The sequence below is a fragment of the Pogoniulus pusillus genome, chromosome 10 (genome assembly GCF_015220805.1).
Source record: "Pogoniulus pusillus isolate bPogPus1 chromosome 10, bPogPus1.pri, whole genome shotgun sequence".
Classification (NCBI taxonomy): Eukaryota; Metazoa; Chordata; class Aves; order Piciformes; family Lybiidae; genus Pogoniulus; species Pogoniulus pusillus.
Genome location: NC_087273.1, coordinates 30,641,402 through 30,663,358, shown reverse-complemented (window position 1 = coordinate 30,663,358; position 21,957 = coordinate 30,641,402). Strand labels below are relative to the sequence as shown.

At 41.3% G+C, this 21,957-nt stretch overlaps 1 protein-coding gene across 1 annotated transcript in view; it reads right to left on the bottom strand.

Annotated features, from left to right (window-relative positions):
• The window catches only part of MBP (myelin basic protein), a 102,385-nt gene extending 92,466 nt beyond the window's left edge, over window positions 1-9,919 (bottom strand). Inside the window, exon 1 of the mRNA XM_064150118.1 lies at window positions 9,854-9,919. Coding sequence (XP_064006188.1) covers window positions 9,854-9,904 — 51 coding nt within the window. The 5' untranslated portion in view covers window positions 9,905-9,919. The remainder of the gene's footprint in view (window positions 1-9,853) is intronic.
• Window positions 9,920-21,957: the final 12,038 nt, after the last annotated feature.

Here is a 21,957-nt window from a genome sequence, read left to right as displayed (position 1 = left end):
AAGTTAATTCTCTCAGTGGAAAAACCTAAGTTTTAGTCTTCATATGTACAGCTTTTGAACTAGTATCTTGTCTGGTGTGACTGAGCTTCCAAAGTAACATCAATTGACCTAAACATACCAAGTTTTCCAGCGTACCAAAGGCAAAAGAGCTGTTACTTTATGTAATGAATCTCATCTACTGTGAGCTCTGAAGCGTCTCCTAGAACACTAAGGTATATTTATCTATGAGCCCTGTGGTAAAGGGTTGGACTTGATGATCTGTGAGGTCTCTTCCAACCCTGATAATACTGTGATATATATTTGTTAGGTAGATAGATAGAATATTTTTAATCAATACACAGTAAGTATTGGAATACCTTTAATATATTTTATGAGATATAAATATTCCTCAAGTGTTACAGGCACTGACTTGAAATCCTCAGTTTTACATTTTCCAAGATTTCATTGGCTAAGTCTCAAAATACTCCAATTGTCTGGATTTCAGACACTGGGTTTTAACAAAAAAAAAAAAAGGAGACAGTGATTAATGAAGCCTTATCAGTGTGCACCATAAGGCAGGTTTCATCTGCTACAGAACTCTCTAGCTCAGTGGTAAAAAAACCTCAACATTTAACCTGTAGTTCACAGGGAAGATCAGAATGGATAGTCAGACCTCCCCAGGCTGTCAGTCCTGCCATTTGAAATTCACACAATGAGCACATTTGCAGCCATACAGGGATATAAGCAGAGTATCTACACTTCACTATACACTTGCATTTCTAATATAGGTTATTTAATATACAGCTGTTCTTTTTTTTTTAATACATGGACATGTGCATACATAAATATATATAAACACACAAGGAGCGAGAAGTGGAATTCTAAAGCTTTTACACATAGTTCCACTTCAGACAGGCACATTTTCCCAAAAGTATTCAACAACAATTCTTCTGTTTCCTGCATAAAACAAATTCTTTATCAGGAAACAATGCAAAAAAAGCAAGACAGCTTTATGAGAAAACAGTATGTAAGTAGCAGCTCACAGAATGTCACAGAATTTCTTAGATTGGAAAAGACCTGCAAGATTATCGAGTCCAATCATTAGTTTCACACTGACAAGTACTTGACTAAACCATACTAAACTCATATTTGGTCATAAAACCAAAAAGAGACAGTTTTGATTCTCTGCTTTCAAATACTGACAATGGCAATATTGGATTGCTTTGTGAAGCAACATAGAATCATAGAATCAAACAGATCGGAAGAGACCTCCAAGATCATCCAGTCCAGCCTATCACCCAGCCCTGTTCAATCAACTAGACCATGGCACTAAGTGCCTCACCCAGGCTTTTCTTGAACACCTCCAGGGATGGTGCCTCCACCACCTCCCTGGGCAGCCCATTCCAATGCCAATCACTCTCTCTGCCAACAACTTCCTCCTAACATCCATCCTATACCTTCCCCATCAGAACTTTAGACTGTTTTCCCTCGTTTTGTACCATACTCTGGTAGGCTGGGAGAAGCACAGAAAGTCATATGGAGAGAGCTGGCTGGAAGTGTAAAAATTTTCAAGATGGTGTACGTTGTCTGAAAAGTGCACATTTTCTCCAACCTTCCTGATCAAACTGCCTGTTATCTGTCCAGCTGTCACAATTTCTGCATGCAACTGCATAGGAAGCAATGAAGTACTACCTCTAACATGTCAGAAAAATCAAAACACATCACTGAATCGGGACTGCATCAGAGGTAGAGATGCTGGCAGAAAGTAGTGTGCAGGAAGAAACCGTGTGTGAGAAGGAGAAGTAAGATAAAGGAGGAAGGAAGAAGGGGTGTGCAAAAGGCTGGGGAAATATGTTAGACCTATGCTAGTTATGATCACAAAACAAAACATAAAGTTACTCAGATCTCAATGCACCAGTCTGATAGTAGCTTTTAAGAGAGATCCTTTCAGTGTGTTGGGATTTCCACAATTCATATCAGCAGGAAAATATCAGCACTACCAGACAGCTCTTGCTCAGAATGAGAATAACCAAGGACCCAAAACAAGTGACTAGTCTTTTGACTGAAAATTACTTGTTTAAAGATAGATCTTATCCTAAGATTTCTGCCTCTCAGGTATTTTCTGTGGACTCTGAGCCACACAGATTAAGTGTATCAGCAATCCATGTACCCTCATGTAGCACTGTTCTGAAGTCTTCTTTGAGTTGTAGCTAAATCCAGCTACAGCAACGTTAATGTCACTGTGTGGCACTAACCACTCTGAATAGCACAGCGACAGAAATGCATGATTTCCGTTATCACCTTTTCTTGATTAGAAATGATGCTGAGTGTCCCTCTAACGATCCAAGGAAAGCAGTATGTATCTTCAGCTTTCAGCTGCATCCAAATTTTCATGGCCACATCCATGGGATGCTGCACAGATGGGTTTCAAGGGTGAACCTTCTCAATTAAGAATAAAATTATGTTATCCTGCTTAAAAGTTTTTCTCTTTTGCTTTGCAAAACCCCCTTTTTTTTTTCCTTCAGCAAATGCTACCTAAGTGTTTCCATCAACTGAAAGCAGAGGTCATGAGAAAGTTAATTGAAAAGGAAAATTTCTGTGACATTTTAGCTCAAAGTGGAAAAACCTGCTTTTGAGCTGTAGCTGCAGACAAGTTCAATTTACTCAGTGTACAAATAACTATAATTATGTAAGAAATTAATCTTTCTGAAGTGTGAAAAACAGCTACCCTTAAAGTGTATGGGAAAATCTTGTATCTTTTTCTTTCTGGTGCTCACTTAACATTTGCTCAATTTTCAAGTGAGAACATGATTCAACTTACCTTAGCAATGAGGACCTTCTCACTTAGTGTCAGATTTCAGCAGAGCTGAGGTTTTGGCTTTGCACCAACGACCAGTGTAAAACCATACCTCACAATGAGTTACACAGACCTATTTACCCTGACCTAGTGGCACACTCAGTCACTGTCACCAATCTAAGTGTGTGAAGCTGAGAAATATCACAAAACCTGGCTCCATCCCTCTTCGCTCCAGATGTTGCTCAGGAGCACAGATGGCAATAGCATTAGTATTAGGAGGAAGAGATGAGGACAAACTTCAAAATGTGCTTTTACCAGAGTTTAATACTTTGCTAATTACTACAGGACAGATTCATCAGTTGCTGTCTTCAATACTGAGCATTCTGCTGCAGTTTGACCCTGGGAATCCATCAGTAAAGCTTGGCAGCCCCTCTAACAGAGATAATGCACTTCACTATGACTAAGTTTACAGATAGCTGCATTTTAAGATTATACATTTTGGGAGGAAGGGGGGAAGGTAGGGCTAGGTTCTTTTCAAATATAACTCACAGAAATTCTAGTCTGTTACTTTGACCTATCTCACCCACTTTCAGAGCAGACAACACATCATGCCACTGAATGTTGATCTATGACCATCATGACAGTAAAAGCACAAACCAGTTATGTGACACAGGAAGATACTGCTCCTTTTCAGGATCTTCACTATCACTTACTGCTTCCTCCAGAGGAAAAATAGGAGGAACTCTGCTGCCCTTTTCCAGCATGAAGATGGTAAAGCACTGAACAACATGTTTTCAGGCTGAAGCATGGGCTGATTCTTATTAGAAAAGTTATCCCAGCAACAAGAGCAGTTCACAGAGAGTTCACAAAGAATGGGCAGTGCATTATGTTTCTGTTCTTCCAACTCCTTTCCAAGTCACACTGTCATTAAACTAACTTGTCATTTGACAAGACAGTTATCTAGTAGTTCTACATCAAAGTTAACAAGAAGGGAACTACAGGAAACTATACCACAGCACTGAAGCACAAGACCTTAAAGAGCACAGAGTGCACTTCCCTCTTCTAGTCAGTTCTGCAGGCTGAGGGTGGGAGAAGTAAGCCTAAGACCCAACCCATCCCCAGCACAAACCGCAGCAACTGTGCCTCTTCCTTTTACACCCATGCGAGCTCAACCAGCTCGAGACCTAAATCAAGAAACACTAGTACTTAGCAATTGTATGCATGACACAAAAACATGCTCTCACCTCATGTCATGCAACTCTTAGCTAAATATTTACTCATGTTTCCACTGAAACATGATCAGATCTAGTGGCATATGGCCAACATTATACAGTTCAGGCAACTCCTTAAACGTTAGGAGCAGGCAGTTGCTTTGAACATCAGAGCCTTCAGTGGCCTATGCATGTACACAACAAAGGGAAGCATGGAAGTGTTGAAGTACCAGCTCTAATCCAGGGACAGTTTATCTTCCACAACGAGCTTGCCATATTTCAGGCACCAGAAGGGCGACGAGGCTGGTGAGAGGCCTTGAGCACAGCCCTACAAGGAGAGGCTGAGGGAGCTGGGATTGGTTAGCCTGGAGAAGAGGAGGATCAGGGGAGACCTTATTGCTGTCTACAACTACTTGAGGGGAGGTTGTGGCCAGGAGGAGGTTGCTCTCTTCTCTCAGGTGGCCAGCACCAGAACGAGAGGACACAGCCTCATGCTACACCAGGGGAAATTTAGGCTTGAGGTGAGGAGAAAGTTCTTCACTGAGAGAGTCATTGGACACTGGAATGGGCTGCCTGGGGAGGTGGTGGAGTCGCCGTCCCTGGAGCTGTTCAAGGCAGGACTGGACGTGGCACTTGGTGCCATGGTCTAGCCTTGAGCTCTGTGGTAAAGGGTTGGACTTGATGATCTATGAGGTCTCTTCCAACCTTGGTGATACTGTGGTACTGTGATACTGTAACTACTGGATGATCTTGGAGGTCTCTTCCAACCTGGTTGATTCTATGATTCTACAACTGACCCTATTCAGTGCCTGAAGTGTTTAATAGACAAGTATTCAAACACATCACTTGCTTCAGACACATAGATTGTTCCCTTTAACTATAGTAGAACTACTTGCTTGCTTAAATATTAGACATAGACTTCCAACACCAAGATGGTCTTAAGCTTAATTTTCGAGGACAGATGTCATAGCTACTGCATACTTGGCATTTCTCAGAGGCTGATATCATCTCACTAGGTACAACAATATTAGCACCTGAAGGCTCCACTCAAGGTCTCCAAGCACTAATATTAACACAAAATGATACTGCATCTGTCCCAACAAACAATCCAGTTAGACAGTATAAAAGTTAAGAAATGAAACTGGAAGGTAGAGCAAGCACAGGAGGACTTGCTCAGGGCAAAATCTAGCTTGACAGTAGAATCTGAAGAAAACAGACATTTATCAAGTTGAGCTTGTCATGCTTGACTGTCCAGAACTTCTCTTCACACCCTGGAACAGGAATTGCCTCTTCCAAAAGCAACACTTCCTTTTACCAGGCACTGGCTTAACCAGACCCTGGCTGGTCACACAAATTTCTGCTGTGTAACCTGTAAAACCGGTTGGTGAAAATGCTCTGCAAATCTCTCAACACTCCAAACATTTTCTCTTTTTTTCCTTTGCCTTCAGAAAGATACTGGCTTGAGATGGGGTATTTAGCTTTGCAGAAAAAGCTACATCTCTGAGAAAACACACAACTGTATTAGAAAACAAAACCACCACTATACAACTATGCTGATTTACTTACCTATAGTAATAAGACTATTTGTTTAAACATAATAAAATCAAATGTCATGTTTGATTATTTTTTTTTCTTTTGGTCTAAGTTTTTTTGTTTGTGCTTCTAGCTTTGTTGTTTGGTTGTGTTTTGGTTTTACAGAAAATTATGTTCCAGACTTCAAAATCCACATAATCTGCATGTTACTTATCTTTCAAACTGTATCAATTAAAAAAACCTCTATCTTACAAAACCAACACTTCACAGCCATTAATAAAGAAAAAAAAACAGTCTTTTTCTGTTGTTTCTGTTGTTTTTTTTCCATTCTCGGTACCTTATTATACATACTAAGAGGAAGCACCTGGTAAAAACCACAGATGTGGCTCAGGTTTGTAAGCAGTCTCAAATGTAAGAGGTAAGGCATCAGATGAGATCAGTGAGAACTCTTTAGCTTGCATATCTTTGAGAATCTATAAGGTGAACAATTCAGCGATCCCTACACCAGCCATCTTCAGAATTTCAACTCCTCCTCATCACAGAGAGATGGAAAACTTTCTCCCAATGTTACCAGGGCTAGGACTGCACAGGGTGCAAATTTCTGAAAGCCAGAAAGACAACTGGGGAAAAAAGGAGAGAAAACCATCTCCCCAGAAGCAACGTTCAATTCATCGACACATGCTCCTGGGAGGAATGCAGCTTGAACCAATTATGCTGTGATCTCCTTAAATACTGAGAACCATTGAGTTTACTAAAAATATCAAAACAAACACTGCAAAACACATTATAGAATCTAAGTACATACATAGAATACGTCATGGCAAGATTTTTCATGTGTTTACTACACAGCAAGACTCGGTTCCTGCTATCAGATAGCTTTTAGTTCAAACCATTAAATTGTAAACTCACTGCCTTATCACTACATCTGTTTTCAACCTTGGCTCATGAGAAGGTAACATAGTGTGGCAATTGTACTTTCCAGAGCTTTCAGAGTTAGGTATCAGAGGCAGCAATTCATTCTAGTTCCTTGATGTTTGTTTACAGCATAGCTTGAGTACCTCAAGGAAGTTTAATAAGCAGATGATCCAACATTTCCAATAATCCAACACATTTCAGGCCTGTATAATCCCTTGACATGGTAGGGCAGTGGGTTTTGATCTTTTATTATACATCCTGAGCTTGGTTTCCAGCTTCCCACAGTACTGTGACCTGAGACACATGGACTCCAAGCTCCATAAACTCAGCAGGTTTAATAGCTGCTTTAAAACAGACAAGGCAATGCTGGAATCTTTCCTTCCAACCTCATCTTCCAAAAAAATCCATGAAGTTAAGGGACAGTTCTGTAAGGTATCAAGATGGCTCAGAGATTTTGGGATTGCAATGTATGTACTGTGCCAAATTCTGAAGGAGACAATCAAACGGAGAGTAGCTGTCGTAATACTTAGAGGTTGCTTTAGTCATTACACAAAACCATGCATTTCAGGCCTTAATTAAGAGCATTTATTTGTAGCTTAATGATGTCAAATTAACACAGATCAACTATAACTCTGAACAAAGACCTAATGAAACCTCAGTCATCTACTCTGTCTACTCCTTTGTACCCAGCTCTTCAAGAACTTAATGAAAACTCAGGACATGAAGGACAGCTTTTTTGTTGTTGTTGTTTATTGATATTCTTGGATATATTTGTTTAAGCTTAAATCAAAATATTAACTCTAAGAACAAAATCAAGCAAAATACACATTTTCTAATGCATTAAGCAGACTGAGGAGTCTAGGAGGATGAATAAGGGACAGAAGTTAAGTTCCTTCTAAGAAAATATTTTAGGTAAATCAGTATTATTTTAACTGCAGAATCAATTATCCTCCACAAACTAATCAGGAAAAAGAAGGAATTAAAAAACAATGCAGCAATCCATTGCCTTGTTGACCTTTCTTACATACTAAGTACAAGACTCACGGCCACCTGACTTGTTGATCACTACAGAACTTGCTCACACCGCATAGGCTGCTACAATTTGGAGAATCTTTTGCTTTTTGAGGCCCCAAATGCTGAATGATTTTCTCACAGGTCCCCTAGATGCACCAGACACACATGATCCCACTATGGGAGAAAAGTTACAGTGTGTTTTTCTAACCAAATTTTAACCTCAAGGACTAAAGCAGGGTATATGTGGTGCACAACAGTCTACCAAGATCTGCATAACTGTGGTACCACACCTGCAGGGTCTTACACCCTCGTTCAGAAAGGATCAGGGTATTTGCCTAAATACATCTGTTTGGTGCATTTCACTTTGCTAGATCTGCATAACAGTTTTCTGGAGAGGAAGTCTACATGACTGGTCACTACAACGCTGCATCTTGGAACTCATACTATTATTTGTACTGAAACTTTGAGTCACAAAACCACTCTGCAAAATACCACACATACAAAACCAAAAAAAACATGTAGTCAGTTGTTCTCCTTTTCAGCTGCTTTCTCCCTGTTCCTTCCAGTCTGCTTAGGTATTTTTCTGGATGAAAATGTCAAAGAATTGTATGAATTCTAGCTGAGATACCTTTTAGAGATAGCTGCTTGTCTGCCACAGCAATGCAAAATACTCCAGATTAAAGCATAGAACTGTCTGTTTACATCATCTGTCCGATGCAAAGGGCAACAGCTTTACACAGTGTGGGCTCAGACTGTAAACGATTATTTTGGGGTGGGAATGGGTGGAGGGAAGTTAGCAATAGCAATCACCAAGAAGCATCTGTTACATATACACATATATATATATACACACATTCTTTTTTTAAGGTATGTGTGAATTCTTTTTTTCTGGTACAATGTAGAAAGCCAACCAAAGAAGTCAGTATCACAAGGCAAACAGAATACTACATTATGTGTGAACTACACAACGATGTCAGCGAAGGCTTAGAAAACAAAAATTAACTTCTAATGAATATTTTGGCTGCCCACTTATTAATTTGCAGGGGTTTTACCTGAGGAGGGGTTTTTGAAAGCTGCATCTCCTCCCATAGAATCATAGAATTAGCCAGGTTGGAAGAGACCTCCAAGATCATCCAGGCCAACCTAGCACCCAGCCCTAGCCAGTCAACTAGACCATGGCACTAAGTGCCTCATCCAGCCTTTTCTTGAACACCTCCAGGGATGGTGCCTCCACCACCTCCCTGGGCAGCCCATTCCAATGGGAAATCACTCTCTCTGCCAACAACTTCCTCCTAACATCCAGCCTATACTTCCCCTGGCACAACTTGAGACTGTGTCCCCTTGTTCTGTTGCTGGTTGCCTGGGAGAAGAGGCCAACTCCCACCTGGCTACAATGTCCCTTCAGGTAGTTGTACACAGCAATGAGGTCACCCCTAAGCCCACTGACAATCTTTGCCATTAGGATTATCTCATGTGTTTCTTTAGAGTTCCTTTCTTATGGATAAAGTCAATGAGGGCCCAAATGGAAATCTGTCAACATGTAGAACATAATTCAACTCACTGTCTCTTTAAAAGTATCATGCTTCTAGGACTCATTTAATCAATTTACACCATGATTGAGCAGCTTTTTTTCAGCTACTGTGCTAGTTTGAAGCAGGCTAGAATGTTTTGGTGAGAAAAACTAGATCATAGGCTGTGAAAGGAAAACAATGGTGATGTCTGCTCCCCTCACAGTCTTGCTGAACAAGAAATTAAAACATTAGATAACACTCTCACCATTTTTGTGGCACTCTCGCTCTGGCTGCTGACTGAGTTGCAGCTCCCTAACCTCACCTTCCACTCACCTTTGCTTCTTTAACCTCTTGGCTGAACCTCTGTTCTTCTTTAGGACTGGGGTAAGGTTGAGAGGGGCAGGGGGAAGGTGCAGAGGTGGTTGAGAGCCCCTCCTGGGGACTCAGGTTTCTGGGAGGGGAGTTGTGTTTCTGTATTACTTTTACCTTGTATATTTCTGTCTATAACTGTATATACTGTAAATATCTGCTTGTATATTGTGCTAGCTGTAAATAAATAGCTTCATTTATATTCCCAGAGCCGGCTGAGTCTAGTTGGGCATTTCTAAAGGGCGGGGGGAGGGGGGGGGGGGGGGGGAGGGGCGGGGAACACCCAAACCATCACAGCTATGCATCTAACACAAGAAAACATCTCATCTCTCATTAAATCCAGCACAGCAAAACCCTAGGCTGGCCACATATCATAGAACTGTCTTTGTAAAAGAGGTGGTCATTTTGCAGTGACAATGTGATAGTAATGATAAAAGTGATCTGGTAAACACAGTAACATACTACATACATACACACACACACACTTCTGAGTTGGCCTTGCCTCTTTAATTCTCTGCCCTTACCTTGGCTGACTTGTCAATGCTATGTTCTCGTTTTCCTATATGGTTCCCCATGATGGTTCACCAGAACTTCAAATTCTGAAAAAGACAAAACCAAAACTAACAAAGGTGCTTTTTTGAAAGCAATGTATTTGTATTGTAATACAAATCATTTTTATCATCTGACCTGGAACGAATTGAGAGTTTTCACACAATAAGCATTTTTACAGTCACAGTATCACAGTATCACAGTATCACCAAGGTTGGAAGAGACCTCATAGATCATCAAGTCCAACCCTTTACCACAGAGCTCAAGGCTAGACCACGGCACCAAGTGCCACGTCCAATCCTGCCTTGAACAGCTCCAGGCTAAGGTCTGTGAAATATCCGAAGAAAAGAAAATGCTTCTCTGCTCTGTTTTGCAAATGACAGAAAACATTCCTTCTTAAAAAAAAACCCACACAAAAACAAAACATAAAAGAACACATTAAAAAAAAAAGCATTCAAATGAAACAAGCCCCAAAACCAAAGAAGATGTAAGCAGAGGAGGAAAAATAAAACATTTTCTATGAAATTTGCACATCAACAAAAAAAAAAAAAAGGTTAGAAACTAGGTAGAGGTCCTGTCTTTTGATATGTATAATACCAGAACAGAGTAATATGTATCAAGGGCTCTATAACTGCACACTTCTATGAAAGACCAAGCAAGTTCTCTTGAATTCACACCTGCCATTATATAAACAGCAATTACTGAACAGAAGCACCACAGTCAATTGCTAACAATTTGCTGTAGAGGTGAGAACCAGCATGTTCTTTGCTGTCCACACTTTAAGGCACAGAAGAAAGGAATGATAACTCTCTTATTTTCTGGCTCATCCTGTTGTGTATTGGCTCTAACACAGCTTATGTAGGTTAAACCACCACACTCACATTTCAGCTCTTACAGCACACCTGTGGTTATGCTATCATAGAATCATAGAATCAACCAGGTTGGAAGAGACCTCCAAGATCATCCACTCCAACCTAGCACCCAGCCCTATCCAATCAACTAGACCAGGGCACTAAGTGCCTCATCCAGTCTTTTCTTGAAGACCCCCAGGGACGGTGCCTCCACCACCTCCCTGGGCAGCCCATTCCAATGCCAATCACTCTCTCTGTGAAGAACTTCTTCCTAACATCCAGCCTATACCTACCCTGGCACAAATTGAGACTGTGTCCCCTTGTTCTATTGCTGGTTGCCTGGCAGAAGAGGCCATCCCCCACCTGGCTACAATGCCCCTTCATGTAGTTGTAGACAGTAATAAGATCACCCCTGAGCCTCCTCTTCTCCAGGCTAAACACCTCCAGCTTCCTCAACCTCTCCTCATAGAATTTGTGCTCCAGGCCCCTCACCAGCTTTGTTGCCCTTCTCTGGACATGTTCCAGCACCTCAGCATCTTTCTTGAATTGAGGGGCCCAGAACTGGACACAGTACTCAAGGTGTGGCCTGACCAGTGCTGAGTACAGGGGAAGAATAACCTCCCTTGTCCTACTGGCCACAGAAGCATGTCTTCATATAAGATCTCACACACAGCTGCTGCCTTCTGCCAATCTGAATGCAGTGCAAGGTACCATATGAAAACATGAAACTTAAAACTACATGCAAAAGAATTTGAGTGGATTTTCTGCTCTCAGAATTATGAGCTGAACTTTCAGTAATAAAAAAATCAATAAGACACACATGGTTGTACCCCCAGCTACACACACACACACACACACACCAGAGGGCTCTAAAAATAGAACCACTGACTACTTGTCGCTTTCTATCACAGAAATGTGTACTTCATCAAAAGCAATTTTGTCCCTGTAACTCTACTTTTGAGGAGACTGACAGACTTATTTCTCCTATTCCAGCCCTGATAATACATTTCCAAACTAGTGAGCTGCTGCAGTGCTCATTTGACTATTCACCGAGTATTATTAGCTCTAAAATCAGTGTGCCATATATCACTGTGTGTGATTAAATAACTCCCCAGAGACAGCCACTGCTAAAGTCTCACAAAGGAAACATGTTTTAAAAATCAATACTCAATAAATGTACTCAAGGTAGAGTTTATTGGCAAGCTGGAAACATTTTTTCTTTTATGCAATACTATGCAGTGCATAAAAGATCAACAGGAAAAACAGCTATCCTTTCAAACTCTGACAACTGCACAGGCAATTCATATTTTTCTGATTCTACATTTTTTTTTTCAAGGAACAATACAAATAAACCCATATACACTGAGTTCCAGAGCTGAACTACTTCAAAATGGCTTTTCTTCTACAAATTATAAGCAGCTCATCTCTCATCACCTGCTTTGCAACACAAGCAGTGGAATAGAAAACTTTGAGAAACGTCTACAGCAGAACACAAAGGCATAATGTTCTGAGTGCTACTCTTTCAGGTATTAACTAAAAGATCAAATGTCAGGTCCTGGGCCACAACAACCCCAAGCAACACTACAGGCCTGGGCAGTGTGGCTGGAAAGCTGCCTAGCTGAAAGGAACCTGGGGGTTGTAATCAATAAGCAACTCAATATGAGCAAGCAGTGTGCCCAGGCGGCAAAGAAAGCCACTGGCATCCTGGCTTGTATTAGAAAAGCTGTGCCCAGCATGAATAGAGAGGTGATTGTCACCTTGTGCTAGGCTCTGGTGAAGCCACACTGTGAGTATTGTGTTCAGTTTTGGGCACCTCATTACAAGAGGGATGTGGAGGTGCAGAGAAGGGCAATGAAGCTGGAGAAAGGTCTGGAGAATAAATCTTATGAGGAGCGACTGAGAGAGCTGTCGGTGTTTAGCTTGAGGAAGAGGGGACTGAGGGGAGACCTCATCACTGTCTACAGCTACCTGAAGGCATGTTGTGGAGAAGTTGGTGCTCTCTTCTCAGAGGTAATTAGTGATAGAACAAGACGTAATGGCCTCAAGCTGTGCCTGGGGAGGTTTAGACTGGAATTGGATTTTTTTTTTCTCAGGAAGAGTGGTCAGGCATTGGAGTGGGCTGCCCAGGGGAGTGGTTGAGCCACCAACTCTGGATGTGTTTAAGTCATTTGGATGTGGTGGTTGGGGATACGGTTTAAGGTGAACCTTGTAGAGTAGGGATATTGGTTGGACTTGGTGATCCTGAGGGTCTTTTCCAACCTGAATGCTTCTGTGATTCTGTTATTCTGTGATCAAGTATCAGACTTGATCTGTAATACTCATATGTTTAAATAAACAGATTATGGAGCCATCACAACATTTGCAAACCAAAACTCCCATTAGTGTCCTCTTGCCTCCTCTTAGTCTTTCAAGGCATCTATGGAGTAAGGCTCCAGGAATGACCACCCTGTACTCATGAAACACTGAGCACAGCAGAGTTTCAGTCCTGCAAAGCCATGTGGAAAAAAACACCAGATGCAGACAAACTATGCTGTGTAACTAAGCCAGATAATATTTGAAAATCATTTATTGTCCAGTAAAAAGAAAGGCAACAAAATCTTCCATGCTGCCACACTGCAGATTCCCAAAACTAAGGCCAGTTTTCTGCTCAAAAGTCTGCACAAAGCAAGACAAAAAAAAAAAAAAAAAAAGGAAAAACCAATTAAATAGAGAAGTGTAGGAAAGAGCTGATCCATGCACTGCTGATTGTGATGTGAATGGTTCCTTCAGCACTAAGCAAAAAAATTACACATGTTAAAAGCACAAAAAAGAAGAAAAAGGGTTTGGAGAACTGGAATGCACAATGTTACTACACTCAGAGTTTGGCAGTGTGGATTGAGAGTACAACTACATCTGGGCTTAGTGTGTTAAGTTTCTCTATGGGAATAGACTTCAAAGTCTAAACTCATGGCATGGATATAAGCCTGTAAATCTGCACTTCTGTTCCCTTTACTGTTTTAAATCTGTCAGAGGCATACCATGTGGTCAAAATTCACATGGTTGACCCCTGCTTATTCTCACAGACGCTAACACTAATGCAACTACATTTTACTCCATCTTTTTCCATGCATAAATGAATGTGGATGTTTAAACTCCATTTAGCTACAGGTACTTCACATAGACATAAAGCTACTTTTTAGACAAAGAGACAAACACGAACAGACAGACAGCAAAAGTTACAGGATTCTTCATGCTACCTGCTAATGGAGAAAACTGTAAGTAATCCATGGGGGGGGAAAAAGATTCCAAAAAAGGTGACAAGGATTAGGGAATGTATAGTGCCAACTGTTCTGTAGATATCTGACTAGGAAACAAAACCTTACATAGGTACAAGCCTGAAAACATTTAAATCAATTACAGCAACAGAAATATTTCATTTTTCACTTTAGCCTCAGGCAGAAGTCTGCCTTACTTGATTAAGAACTGAGCAAAGCTGGTGAAAGGCCTGGAACACAAACCCTATGAGGAGAGGCTGAGGGAGCTGGGGGTGTTTAGCCTGGAGAAGAGGAGGCTCAGGGGTGACCTCATTGCTGTCTACAACTACCTGAAGGGAGGCTGTAGCCAGGTGGGGGTTGGTCTCTTCTCCCAGGCAACCAGCAATAGAACAAGGGGACACAGTCTCAAGTTGTGCCGGGGTAGGTATAGTCTGGATGTTAGGAGGAAGTTGTTGGCAGAGAGAGTGATTGGCATTGGAATGGGCTGCCCAGGGAGGTGGTGGAGTCGTTGTCCCTGGAGGTGTTCAAGAAAAGCCTAGCTGAGGCACTTAGTGCCATGGTCTAGTTGATTGACAGGGCTGGGTGTTAGGTTGGCCTGGATGATCTTGGAGGTCTCTTCCAACCTGGTTGATTCTATGATTCTATGATTTTCGCTTCAGGATGTAAATGCATCCTGAAGCATTGAGACTTAACACAGATTTTGGTTCTTAGTGTTGTGAGGAGACCACGCTGCAGTTTCTACCTACATCAATCTTAATGCAATGAGTACTGTGTTTAGTTCTGGGCCCCCCAGTTTAGGAGGGACATTGAGATGCTTGAGCATGTCCAGAGAAGGGCGACGAGGCTGGTGAGAGGCCTTGAGCACAGCCCTACGAGGAGAGGCTGAGGGAGCTGGGATTGGTTAGCCTGGAGAAGAGGAGGCTCAGGGGAGACCTTATTGCTGTCTACAACTACCTGAGGGGAGGTTGTGGCCAGGAGGAGGTTGCTCTCTTCTCTCAGGTGACCAGCACCAGAACAAGAGGACACAGCCTCAGGCTGCACCAGGGGAAATTTAGGCTGGAGGTGAGGAGAAAGTTCTTCACTGAGAGAGTCATTGGACACTGGAATGGGCTGCCCGGGGAGGTGGTGGAGTCGCCGTCCCTGGAGCTGTTCAAGGCAAGATTGGACGTGGCACTTGGTGCCATGGTCTAGCCTTGAGCTCTGTGGTAAAGGGTTGGACTTGATGATCTATGAGGTCTCTTCCAACCTTGGTGATACTGTGATACTGTGAGCTGAGCCACCGACTCTAATGGCATTACTCATGGTACATTCTTTGCAGGAACTTGCAGCCAACTATTCAAAAAATTTCACCTGCAATAAAGATCTGTGTTTTCTTTTTTTAAGTCACTCTCATAACATACAGGTTGGCAGATGGAGCAGCTTTGCCTAAAACAAAGCAGCTTCCTTATTAACCTATCAGTCATCCGATGAACAGGCTTGCTTGCAGAGGAATCCACACATGCTTTGGCACTGATAAATAGCCACATGAACAGTCACGAAGCTCCAAAACAATGCAAACCCAGAAGTACTACAGAAACACAGCAACCTTCTTTGAATTCAACATGAATCACATCTAACAATATGCTGCCAAAACAGGCCTGAGCACGAGATCGAGCTTATGACTGCAACAGCATTTGACTATAACCTTCCTGATGAAACCCTGCAAGTTCCATAAATCCTGTGAGTTGAAGGATCTTACACATGAGTTTGAGTCACAGAATGAGAGGGGACACTATGCAGGCCTGTAGCCACCACAGCACAATAGCTGCTTTCCTGTAGAACTCCCCATCAAGTCTGTGGGTTGCAGCATATGAAAACTATCTGAAAGGCTAAGGGAAAAACAGCTATGAAAGCGAACTGATTTAATAGGACTATAAGCTGAAAACATCACAGCAATCTAATAGCTCTTTTCTTGTGAAACGAGTGACTTAGAGCAGCTGTGACCCGCTGCTGCAGACACTGCCAGCAGTCACCCAGCCACCCCAGCCCTATACCACAACTAACTACCAAGCTGAAACAGCTCTGCTGCAAGAACCAGGCACTTCCCAATGGATGACTGATACAGAAACAATTCCAGCTATGCAGGCAGCCTCAAGTAACTCCAAAAAACAGTCCAGGGATTTTGCCTGAGGAAATAAAATAAGGTGTCTCCTCCCATCAAATTACCTTCTTAGGGAGTCAATCTAACAGATAAATTGATGAAAGCCTTAACCAAGTTGTTTTCCCAACAGCTGTCTTCAGGACAGGAAGCCATCCATATTCCAACTACCAACAGCTACAGAAATGCCACTGCTCTACCCAAGGGCAAAGCCCCCCTCCATTCTATCTGCCAAATACAAACCAAGAACAGAACAAACACAAAAAGGAATGGAAAACCTCAGTCCTATACAACACATGCCTACAGAAATACACCTGTGTTGGGGTCACATAACATTTCTCTTCATCTAAACAGTTGATTAAAACCAGAAGTTTAGAAACACATTATCATCAAAGCATTTTTTATCCCACCCTAGCCTGCCTGTTTAAATTGTTTCTAATTAACAAAAGAGGCTCTAATAGTCTTCCCATTCTGTCCTACACAGAAGTTTAACTCATCATTTAGATTTTTCACTGAAAGGCAGAAAAATGCTTCTCTGAGCTTTTTTGATAATGCCAAGAAACACTATGATATCACTCTGGCAACTTCTATGCTGTTTCAGCTGAAAAATGGTATTTTCTTATTCACTGGGGCTTGAGAGAAGTTCACTCCTTGTAATCACAGTACTCTAAAGACTCTCCTTACCCTACAGTACCTCACAAAATGTTGTAAGTTTTGTATATGCTAAATACAAACTACAAACTTTAGCTCAGGAGCTAAATACAAACTACAAACTTTAGCTCAGGAGCTGGTTTACAATGACAGCTCATCAACTGACATTCAGGAGTTACAAGATGCTACCAGCCAGTGCACCAGGAGCACCTTTATTGAACACTAATGGTTTCTTAATATTAAATACATAAACTACCAAATGTAAATCACAGGATGCTGCAAATGGATTGTTAAATACGATCCTTGAAGTGTAATATAGTTATATAAAATAAGGGTTCAGTCTTACCTCTTCCCACACAACTATGACTCAACAGAACTACACATAATAATAAAGGTATGCAAGTACTTACATATTTACAAGTATCAGAACATAATTATTACCTTGCCTAGGAACAGGTATTCACCACAGACCCACGTTGTTGGATGATAGTGCTGAGCTACAAGGCTAGATACATTCAGCAGGTGCTCCTTGCCTTACTCATGCAAGGAAAAGGTAACCATTGAATAGAAAAATCTTACAGAAATTTACTTAAAACTACTTGCTGCATGAATGACTATTCTTGTCCAAGTAAAGAATGCATTTTACTACTATATACAGATCTTACTAGACACATAAAAGTGTAATGACTTTAAGAAATGCACAAGTTCTCTCTAATTTCAGTTGTACTCTAGTGTAGACTCTTAATTACAAATTCACCCAGTAAAATAACAGGCAAAAGGTTTTTTGTTTGTTTGGGGGTTTCTCTTTGTTTGTTTTTGGTTGGTTGGGGTTCTGTTTTGGTTTTGTAGTGTCAAGTCAGGTTACAGAGCTTCCTGGGAAGCAAGCTGACACATTATTAAGCACTGTTTTTTAAGGTTGTTAGTATGATCTGCATCTTTGGCAGAAAGCCCTCCACTTTGGTCAGCTTTCAAAACATATGCAGTCACTTGGGCATGCCTCGTCTGCTTCTTGAGAATTCCCTCATCATGGTAACCCAGTATTCCACTGCACCAAGAAAGAACCTCCAGCAAGCACAGGTGAGTGACCTGCAGCTAATACCATAAGCAACCACAGACACATGCTTCAGACAAAGGTGAGCAACCTTGTAACAAAAATAACCTGCCTTACAGCAAACTCCTTCCTGGGAATCCTGCTCTCATAATTCAAATGTTCACGTATTTCATAAAACACAGTGCCTTAAATCCCTTACAAGTTTCACTGTTACTTAATACAGATTTGATTTTCCACTACCCATGAAAATGTGCAATCCTTATTAGATCAAACCTTATCTCACTTTTGACTTCCACGGTGATATTTCTCTGAGAAACCCTTCCTGAAAGAAAAAGACATTGTTCCAGACACGTTTCCATCACAAACAATCAAACCCAAGATTTCAGTGGTGACCACAGTGTTTAAATCAGAGACGTCACCAAGAATTTAGCACTGACAGGTCAGCTAACCACACTTGTACAGTGCCTCACATGTCAGAGTCTTGCCCTTTCTAGCCTGTCTAGACATCGTGGTCCTTTCTGAGCAGGGATCCAGACCTAAAAACACCACTTCTGAGAGATGGAGCAAGTTATGAACCACTATTTATCTCTGAAAGTATTCTCCAGTGCTAGCACAGTCCCCCAGTATTTTACATACACTTCATAGACCATTGCAAAGGACACTAAAATTATTCAATTTCCACTACAAGTTTCTGCAAACAGTACGAGACAGGAAAAAGAGGCTGCAACACTGAGATTGAATATACCCTGAGAAAGAACACTGTTGGAAGCTATTTCCTAAAATTTCCACAGGGTAAGCACAGCAAGCATGGCCTGAGGTGTAAAACATCTTCCACTGCTTTGATTGCAATTTTCCTCTATCTATTGCCAGCAAGAAGGATATTGCTTATCATTTTTTTGTATGCAATGCAGACCTAAACAGTCTTCCAAGCATCTGATTTTCAGGAATTTCACCTCACCATAGCCAAAGAGAGTCAAAACTTGATTACAGACAACAGTCTGTAAAAACAATTATAATGAAATTGCTAAATCATAGGATCATAGAATGTTAGGGGTTGGAAGGGACCCAAAGAGATCATCGAGTCCAGCCCCCCTGCCGGAGCAGGACAATGCTGTCTAACACAGAGCACAGAGGAACACATCCAGACAGGCCTTGAAAGTCCCCAGAGAAGGAGACTCCACAACCTCCCTGGGGAGCCTGTGCCAGTGCTCTGTAACCCTTACAGTAAAGAAGTTCCCCCTCGTGTTGAAGCAGAAGCTCTTTTGTGCAACTTACACCCACTGCTTCTTGTCCTATCACAGGAAGTAAGTGAAAAGAGCCTGTCCTCCCCTTCCTGGCAGCCTTCAGATACTTACAAACATCTATCAAATCCCCTCTCAGTCTTCTTTTCTCCAGACTAAAAAGCCCCAGGTCCCTCAGCCTCTCCTCATAAGCCATGCCCTCCTGTCTCCTAATCATCCTCGTAGCCCTTCACTGGACCCTCTCCAGCAGATCCCATATATTTATTTCCTGTATCTTGGGTTTTATTCCTCTTCATTCTTTCATCAACCCACTCCACTCTCCTTGCTGGAACACTATCAGCCTTATCCCACCCATTAAGAAAAAGATATTATTTAAAAATAAATTTATCAGCAGGGCTTTTCTGTTGCTCCCCTTCATGAATAGATAAATACTCACACTGATATCTATGCTCCCTTACATAAAAGCAAATTGTCAGTGATTACAATCAAACAGCATTAGCCACATGTTTGTCTTCAAAACACTAAGATTTGTGGATCCTTGTGAACTTTACATCAATCCACCTGCAGGTTCATAAGGAAAGTTCCTTAAATACCTTCACTGAAAAGAGACGCCAGTGCATTTGATGGAGGAACATCCCAAGGACCTCAGGCAAGGTACAGATGCCCCCAGCACATCCAAGCACCTGACCCAACCATTCCTTCTACCTACTACACTTCTACCACACACCTACACCTCAAGGGCTTGGCAAAATGTGGATGTCCTACATGCCTGTCTAAAGAAGAGAGAATCATCTGTACATCTAACATGCACATCCTCTTGAACCTATACCAAGAAGGAAAAGTTGTTCTGCTCTGAAGACTGATTTGTCTAGTTTTGTCTCAGTCGCTGATATCAACAGGTTCATCTAATTAGTTACATACTGCTTTTTACATACAACATCACAACAAAACATGCTATTTTTAATTTATTTTTTTTAATGGAGGACTGTTTAGGTCTGCATGGCACACAAAACTTAGGGACAAGGATGAGTTTTTCCCAAATCTCTGAAAAGAATCAGACGTGTAATCATCTGTATTTTTTTTTTCCAGAACCTGTGTGCTCCAGATACAAAATAATTTGAATCTGCAGTAAAATAAATTCTCTGGTGAAAAAAAAAAGGACAGAGGAAGATGTACAGAGAATGGATAAAAACACAGACACATCATAATCTCATTCTATATATTAAGACATGCACACCACTTTCCAATATAATTTCTCCTGAAGTACCATATTTCCTTCATCAGTACTTGTGCTAGTTTGAAGCAGGCTATAATGTTTTGGTGAGAAGAACTAGATCACAGGCTGTGAAAGGAAAACAGTGGTGATGTCTACTTCGCTCACAGTCTTGCTGAGATGTATAGGAACAACAAACAAAAATGTTAGATAATCGCTCTCTCTGGGGCTACTGGCTGAGCTGCATCTCTCTAACCTCACCCTGAATTTTGGGCTAACCCACTTTGCTTCTTAACCTCTGGCTGAACCTTAGGACTGGGGTAAGGTTGAGAGGGGTAGAGGGAAGGTGCAGGGGTGGTTGAGAGCCCCTCCTGGGGACTCAGGTTTCTGGGAGGGGAGTTGTGTTTCTGTATCACCTTTTTACCTTGTATATTTCTGTCTATAACTGTATATACTGTAAACATCTGCTTGTATATTGTGCTAGCTGTAAATATAAGCTTCATTCATATTTCCAGAGCTGGCTGAGTCTAGTCTGGGTGATTTCTAAAGTGGGGGGGCAGGGGTGAGGAACACCCAAACCATCACAGTACTCCTCCACAGCTTCAGACCTCACCTTTTGGGCTCAAAGAGTCAAAAACTAAAAAGTACACTCTCGTCCTAAATGTTATAAATATTTTTTTAAAGAAGACAAACCAGCACACAAGAATATATAACAAATGCACTATTAACCAGGAAAAAGAAAAGGTAATGAAATTCCAATCAGAATTTCCAGGCCTACAGTACCAGAAAAGAAATAAACCAACATTGAAGAATCAAGAAACAATCCAGACAAGTATAATTATTTGTTACTTGGAGATTTTCAATTTTTGAGATTCAATTACTCTGCAGTCAGACAAGACCAAACATCTGTTTTCACATAAAAATGAAATAATGCCATGAGAATTAAAAACAAGACAGATTCAAAGACTCACATTTTTTTTCCTGTTCTCTGCTTAGAAAAACAAGTCCTCTCCAAATGGTGAACGGTATATTCTTCCTTTTAAAGTGAGGTAGGTCACCTAAGTTTCTCAGTGAACACAGACACTTTGATGATCAGCATTTCATTAGCAGACTGCAGAGACCAGCCACAAAACGCACACCTGCAGTTCTCAACGCACATGAATCAAAGGCACTGTATGCTGGCTCTTATCTTTTCATAAGCAACAGACTAGCAGATGAGACAAGAAGATGATTCACTGTCTCCAGACACCGTTAACTTTGCTGTGAGAAAACATTGAACCACTATATCCTTCCTAATTAAATCACACCATTAAAAAAATAGAAAAGAGGGGGGAAAAAGGCTCTTTCTCTGTCCAAACTTTCTCTCCCTCTGTTCTCACTTCATATATAATCCATCTAGAATGTAAACATATCAACCAAGAGATGAGTTTCCTCTAAATGCTCCTCTGTTACACTTGGCATAAACACTGACATTACAAGAGAGTCTGATTTTCACTACACTCCAAGTTGACTCCATCTTGGCGCAACCTATAGCTGTAAAGTCATGTCCCTCCCCTCCCATAAACACGCAGCTGGAGAGGCACAATACCCCATCCTTGCTTTCTCACATGAAAAAAAAATGCATCCTTAACTCTATGCATACATCTCTCATTTCTTTTTGTCTTTTCTTTTGTTAGCTTGA